Source organism: Macaca fascicularis, chromosome 5, assembly GCF_037993035.2.
Source record: "Macaca fascicularis isolate 582-1 chromosome 5, T2T-MFA8v1.1".
Classification (NCBI taxonomy): domain Eukaryota; kingdom Metazoa; phylum Chordata; class Mammalia; order Primates; family Cercopithecidae; genus Macaca; species Macaca fascicularis.
In genome coordinates this window covers 65,758,629-65,766,409 of record NC_088379.1, presented here as the reverse complement: position 1 = coordinate 65,766,409, position 7,781 = coordinate 65,758,629, and the positions used below count along the sequence as shown (strand labels likewise).

Below are 7,781 nucleotides of genomic sequence, written 5' to 3'. Positions count from 1 at the left end.
TCCTTCCCTTCGTCCTTTCTGAGAGTTCTTCAATTTGAACTTGCAATTCATCAATTTATTTTTCCATTGTAACTATCCTATTATTTATCTAATCAACTGTGCTTTTGTATTTCAACTCTTACATTTTCCATGTCTAATATTTTCATTCTCTTTTTATGCGGGCTTCTTATTTCAGATGATTAAAGTGAGCAATGACAAATAGCTCATATCTTCCCTTATATCTTTAAGTATTGATATAATATGTATTTTACATCCTTTGTTTATACTAATGCTTCTGTTTCAGAGGCTATATGTTATCTTGTCTATTGTCTTTCTTCTGAAGAAGTTGTACAATTGGAGTTTACATATTTTAAACTATGATTTCATGTTTCTACAGGAGCATCAGCTGCTGTATCAGGGAGCATGGGCTGTGGAAGGGTCAAAGGGCAGGTGTTTACTTGTGTCAGTCAAAGTGAATTTAAGGAAAGATTGGAGATGAATCCTAGGGCAGAGAGTCCCAGAGGCCACAATACCTATTATTGATCATTCTCACTCATTGACCTTCTGTCAGTTGACTTTTCCAGTGGGAATTTCACTGATAAATTCTCAAGAGTGAAGCAGCACTAGGAGAAAGCAGGTTCTTTCAATTTTAATGCAACAGCCCTGGAGATCTGGAGGGGTAAAGGTGAGAAGACAGCACCTGAAAGCAGCTGATTGGTGCTACCTTTTCCAGAAACTTCTCTCCTCAGCAGGCTTTTTCTCCCATCCTTTCAAAATTGGTGGTCTGAATTGCTAAGACTAGTTTCTGGTATGATAAGAAGGTAAAGATTGTCTCAAGGCAATGTAGGGCATCACATGGTGTTGGGAGATGTAAGAGAAAAACTTAAAAAGCCTTTCTCTTAACTATCCTCTCATTCTACTCTAGGCTTCAGCCACCTAACTCCCTACACACTCTATCTAGTTCAAGATAGCTCTAGTCTCCTAGTTCTGGCCTAGAATCCAGGTTCACTTCTTTTATCTGTAGTGTGTCTAGGGTTGATTTGGAGGAGGGAACAAGTGTCCTATGCTAGCACACCATTTTTATAGAAGCGAAAGCCTATGTGTATGTATACATATACATACATATGCACACACAAGTATACTTACCAAATGATCTTATTTTTGAAATGTAAAGTGTATAAACCCTTTGTTAGTGAAGATATATATGTATTTATTTAATAGGCCTTTCGTTAGTGAATATATTTATTTATGTTTGTATAAACATAAATAATGTAAAAAGATATACAAAAGTTTGAACTGTGATTTGCTTAGCAGAAAATCAGGGAGAGATTGTTAGATTTGCCTTTGTATTACTCTTTGTTGGGAAACAGCTCACATAACTTTGTAGCTTGAAATGAAATTGCAGTTGACCCTTGAACAACATGGGTGTTAGAGTTAATGAGCCCACATAGTCAAAAATTCATGTATAACTCTTGACTCTCTCAAAACTGAACTATGCATAGCCTACTGTTGACTGGAAGTCTTTTTGATAAGATAAAGAGTTGATTGACATATGTATTTTATGTTATGTGTACTGTATACCAGTAAGAGAAAAGAAAATGTTATTAAAATCATAAGGAAGAAACAATATATTTACCATTCATTAGGTGGAAGTGGCTCATCATAAAGGTCTTCATCCTCATTGTCTTCCCATTGATCAGGCTGAGGAGGAGGAAGAAGAGAAGGGATTGGTCTCACTGTCTCAGGAGTGCCAGAGGTGGAAAAAATCCACCTATAAGTAGCTCTGATATGGTTTGGCTGTGTCGCCACCCAAATCTCATCTTGAATTGTAGTTCCCATAATCCCCATGTGTCGTGGAGGGACCCAGTGGGAGGTAATTGAATCATGGGGGTGGATCTTTCCCATGCTGTTCTCATGGTAGTGAATAAGTCTCATGAGACCTGATGGTTTTATAAAGGGGAGTTCCCTGCACAAACTCTCTTGCTGGCCAACATGTAACACGTGCCTTTGTTCTTCCTTGCCTTCCACCATGATTGTGAGGCCTCTCCAGCCATGTGGAACTGTGAGTCCATTAAACCTCTTTCCTTTATAAATTACCCCGTCTAAGGTATGTCTTTTTAGGAGCATGAGAACAGACTAATACAGATCCTGTGCAGTTCAAATCCAGGTTGTTCAAGGGTAAACTGTAAAATAAACTATGTTTTTTTAAATAACATGCACCAGCAGATGGCAGCATACTATAACACATTTGGTCAAACTTTATTGCTTTTCCTGAACAATGTGGGTCCCAGTGACCTGCTATTTCCACATTTGCTGTATTTAACTACAATAAAATGACATTAATGGATTATGCAATCCAATTCTCATTGTATTTGGGTTGGCTTCTTGCTTAAATAGTCATATGTGGTTTTTAATCTGTGTGACTAAGTCATTCTGATGCTCTTCCATTAGTTGTTACTCTTGCTTTGTTGCCATTAGCATATCTTCCTGGCTTAAAAGAAATACTCTCTTGATTTAAAAAACGACAAAAACTCTATTGATTCTTTAATATCCTATTAAATAGAGAAGTTCTTTCATCTTTTTCTAAGGTCAGTTGAAAATCCAGTTTCTGACCATCGCAGCCTCAACCATAAGTCTCTGGTGGCCCCTTTTCCACCAGTGGACTGGTGCCAATAGAAGAAAAGGGTCTAAAAATAATGCTGTGCCTGGCAAAACACAGCCCCAAAAGAGTATGTTACTTTAGACAGTAGCTATCAAAAACACTTCACGTGACTTTGAGAATGGAGACTTAGTTTTATATACAAATGTATATTCAATGGCTAGAGTACTCAATACCTGACACATAGAAGTTTAAGAAATGCTCGTTAGATGAATAAGTAATTATGTAAGTGGGTACTTTGAATATTTTAGGTCAGTGATGTCCAATAGAACTTTTTGTAAATGATGGAAATGTTCTATATCTGTGCTGCTCAAAATAGTAACCGTGAATATTTTGTGCTTAAAATGTGATTAGTATGACAGTAATGACTAAATGTGATTCGTAAGAGGAAATACATTTTTATTTTATTTCATTTGTCTAAATAACTTCATCCAGTTAGTGGCTTTCATATTGGATAGTGTAGCTTTTAGTGCTTAGTGACGTTATGCAATTTTGTATTCTCCACTGCTAAGTGTTAATGGATGATGAAGGGCTGAGCCCTTCTGTCTCAGCTGAATACATAAGCCCCCTTTTTGAATACTGTCTACACATTCTGAAAATATTAAATAAAGTATACTTGGTGCAATTATTCAAGATTTAGGCATTTGACAAATAACTCACTATATATTCATGTATGTTTGCCTGTAGGAGCTCAGCCTTCAAACGGTCTTCTTTCTCTAACTTTCTCCAATCAGGAAGATCAGTTTCCAGATGATCCTAATTTGGCTAAGATGGTATAAATATGAATGTAGTCATACTAGGCTTTTTTCCCTAGCATTTTCAAAGCGTCAGCATTATAAAAGAGAGAGAAGAAAAAAAATTCCAAACTCATGTAAGGAAATTGTGAGTGCATGATTTTTATTTTTTTATTTTTATTTTTTATTCTACTTTATGCTCTAGGGTACGTGTGCACAACATGCAGGTTTGTTACATATGTATGCGTTTGCCATGTTAGTGTGCTGCACCCATTAACTCGTCATTTACATTAGATATATCTCCCTGCCCCCTCCCCCAACCCCACAACAGGCCCCGGTGTGTGATGTTCGCCTTCCTGTGTCCAAGTGATCTCATTCTTCAATTCCCACCTATGAGTGAGAACAGAATGCATGATTTTTAATAGTGAATTTTTTTCCTATTACTATTGATCCCATAGCAGGATTTCTTAACTGAGGGTCATTTTGCTCCTCAAGGGACATTTGGTAATGTCTGCAGTAACTTTTGGTTGTTGGAACTTTGCAGGGGAGTACTACTGGAACCTAGTATGTAAAGTTTAGGAATGTTGATAATATCACAATGCATAGGACAGTTTCTCCCCCTCCCTCAATAAAGATTTAACTGTGACAAAATGTCAATAGCACTGAGATTGAGAAATCCTGCATTGTAGCGATGACTCAAACAGAATGAATTTGAGTTTGTTGCCACATATATATTTTAACATATACAATATCCTATTATGTGGGGCAAGAGAGACTCAATATAAAACTCCCCAAAAGATGTTAGCACAGCAATTATCTCATTAACTAAATTAATTTTAAAAGGGAGGTGGGAATAAAGGTTTAGACACACAGAATAAGCATGGATTTTGTTAAATACTAGTCCACAGTCATGTACAGTACTATAAAATATGCAATTAAATACATATAAAAATGACGACTTCAACATAATAAGTAATTCCAAAGATATTTTCTTTATTATCTATAAATATTAATATACAAAAAAATGCTGGCCACTTTTAGTAATAAATGTAAATATTACACAATAAAGTCTTTACCAAAATCTTGTATCAAATTGTTTGTGAATGTCTAATTTTATAATGACTTCTCCTGTAAGGTGTTTCTGAATATCTAATTTATATTGATTTCCCATTCTGCAGAACCCTTAATTGTTCTGAAGTTTGTTGAAAATTGTTTAAAGAAAATACATTGAGATAATTTTAAAAAGTGAAAAGTAAGTTTACACAAAGACTGAAACTTCTCTCATTTTAAAGATGAAACTGAAACTAGCTCTTTCTCACCGAATCATTGCCTCTTTTCCTTTCAACTTAAAAATGCCAAGAAAGGTTGCCTTTAATTTATGAGTATATAAAAGCATTTTTACATAGTTCAGAGCAGAATCCTGTACAAAGCAATCTTGACAGTTCTCTTGACAGGGATTTATTGATTGCTCCAAAATAAACATCAATGTAATTGTTTAAAGAGACTAAAATCTACATCATTGAGTGTAAATATAAATGTCAATCTTTTTCAAGTTTCTAAGGAAGTTAAATGCACTTCTGAGGGCAAAGGGGAATGGATTCACAGTAGTGCCATCTCTTAAGCCCTAGTTTCATGCCTAGTGTCCCTTCCATCATTTGTGTTAACAATGGTGAAAATTAATAACCTTGACTTATCTAGTTCAGCGAACCCACACATTCTTAATGAGGAATATTTGACAAGAGAGACTAAAGCTGTGGAGCCATCAGGTACGGGAGATATGCTGTTTCAGTGAAAAAGTAGAGCATGCTTAGCCAATTGGTACTTATCTGATTCAACTGCCGGCTCACTCTGAAAGGAATATTGTATGTCTTAGAAGAAGAAAAATGAACAAATCAGAGACACTTAGCAGCAATGGTAGATCTTTGTGTAGCTGAAATATCTTCTGTGCCCATGGGAGAAAAACACTTCAGATGATGTGAAGGAAAGCCTGCCTTCTCCGTGTTTAAGGGGAAAGTCATTAGATCACACTTTTTTGGATTTTGAACTCGAAGATAATACACATGGCGACACACACTAAACACAATTTTCTAGAGACCACACATGACATTTATAGTTTGGATTTGAGATGATGGTTGCATTAGATGTTAGTTTTAGATTTAATCCAGTCTCGATAATGAGTCACTTTGGTATAGAGTCCCGGCTTGTTTTCTTTTCCAGTCTATCCCCCAGCTTACTATTCCAACGAGGTACCAGGCGTTTCTATCACGTGCAATAACCAGAGGACCTCCAGAATCACGCTGGAAAAGAACAATATGATCAATTTGATAAATAAAGGGATGTCAGAAATGGGTTAATTGGCATCTGGATGTCTAATAAACTAACACCTTGGATCAAAATATGTAAAATCATTGTATTTTACTTACCATTAGTATTAATATGATAATTGAGCTTATTACTTACTCCCTGTTTATGCCTTCAGGTACAAGGTAATGTGAATAAAGCTAAGATTTCAGTTTTACCCTTGTACAATTTTTAGTTTTGCTGTCTAAAATTTTTAGTTTTAGTTTAGACAGAGCAAAACGAAATTCTATGACACTAGGCATGAGACTAGGAAGGCTTAACTAAGACACAGGACTGTGTTCTTCTATGTCTTACATAAATGATAACCTCAAGACTCAATAAACAAGTCACCTTGTCCATAAGCCTCTCCCAGGTTCATGCCTAGTGTCTCTTCCATCATTGTTTCTGTTAACTAGAAGGAGTCTCTGGCTGTGAATTTGAATCTCATCTTATTCCACTCACATTAACTGACAGGAAAATGTCCTGGATATCATATCACTATGTCTTAGTAGGTTTGAGAGGAGCAACATATGCAAGGGGCACTCCATGCAAATGTGCGCTATTTCTTGCTGAAAATATTCTGCTCCCAAACTAAGGTGGAATCCCTAGCTCTAGTGGACTGGTCTAAAGTTATGAGGACTTCCCTCTTATCTTTAAACCTTGGTATAGACAAATGATTTTAAATTGATCTTTTAACAATGTACCTATTCATTCAAAAGAACACTATGTGGAAGCCCATTATAGAGTTTTTAAACAAGAGGAAAAATCCTGTTTGAAGAAGACATGGGTTTCTAGAGTCTTGTGCTTTTAACTCCCTTCCCTTCCATTTTCTTCACATACTTCTTGACCTCCTTCAGAGTCTGTGGACAGAGTGTGAAAACCTTGGTCTACCAAAAGAACTCCTCCTTAGCTCCTTTTCCTTAGGCCCACATCCTAACTTAGGTCCTTGGTATTTCACTATGCTAGCAGTGAAAGGAAGCAAGGGTATATGAACCAGTGGAAAGAGAGATCTGCTTTTACATAGATTTATTTGGGTTTCTCTTTTAAGCCATGTGATCTAGTTATATCTCGGACCACCCACATTGCTTCTCCTTCCCCTCATGATGGAAAGTGAGTGGAGGGAGACCCTGTATTCTAGAATATGTAGCCAAGCCCTCGCCTTTCATTTATTTGAATTATTTGTGTGCTATATTTTTAGATTGTAAATTCATTGTGGATTCATTGTGATTTTAACAAATACTTATGCTTCCTTCAGTAACTGCTACAGTATCTCGCGGTTGACAAAAAATGGAATGAATAAGTGAATATGTTTATTACCATCACATGACAGACAGCCAATGGCAGATCAACAGCGGCACCTTTGCATATAAGAAAAGTGCACATATATATCAAATTCTCAAAGCCATTCTTAATTCTTCAAAAAATCATTAAACTGTTCCAGTTTCAAATGCTACAAATTCAAACTTTTATTATTTTATTTGCTTATTTTTATTCTTTTACATAGCCAGAATTTAAAACTTATATTCTCCTAAAATGTTTAATGATTATATTATTTATTGAATTGGTTTCTAAATGTGATCTGTGAGGTAACACTTTACCCTGAACAAATGTAGATAAATATGTACTTTTTTGTTTTGTTTCTAATAGCATAATTATGTCTATTAGAAGTATGGAAGTATGTTGTTTAAAGTCAATGGCTTAGGTACCTGTGGGACCTGTGGGATGCTACTTTACTAGCCATAGATGTAGATGCAGGTCCCATCTTGCAGTGCCTTGCAATTAGTGGGGATTAGATACCTAACTACTGGTTATGATTGTGGCTTGAAGCAATTATTGTATGGCTTACTGACTTGGTTTCTACTATCTGCTTTCAGTATGTTTCTCTAATGAGAGCGCTATTTGCAGCTGGTGACCACGTTTTAGGGATAGTTCTCCTCAATAGGGTGTTAAATGGGAATTACGTCTTATGATTATTCCACTCCCTCATTTTACACTCTCCTCCACAGGTTAATTTCATGCAGTCATGTGAAATGATATTGTTCTATGGTCAGTAAGGCCATTCCTACTAA

General features: G+C 36.0%; 1 protein-coding gene across 1 annotated transcript in view; it reads right to left on the bottom strand.

Annotated features, from left to right (window-relative positions):
* Window positions 1–5,195: 5,195 nt before the first annotated feature.
* LOC102115373 (transmembrane protease serine 11G-like) overlaps window positions 5,196–7,781 on the bottom strand; it is a 43,203-nt gene continuing 40,617 nt past the window's right edge. The window contains 2 exon segments of the mRNA XM_074039138.1: window positions 5,196–5,588; window positions 5,590–5,669. Coding sequence (XP_073895239.1) covers window positions 5,510–5,588; window positions 5,590–5,669 — 159 coding nt within the window. The 3' untranslated portion in view covers window positions 5,196–5,509.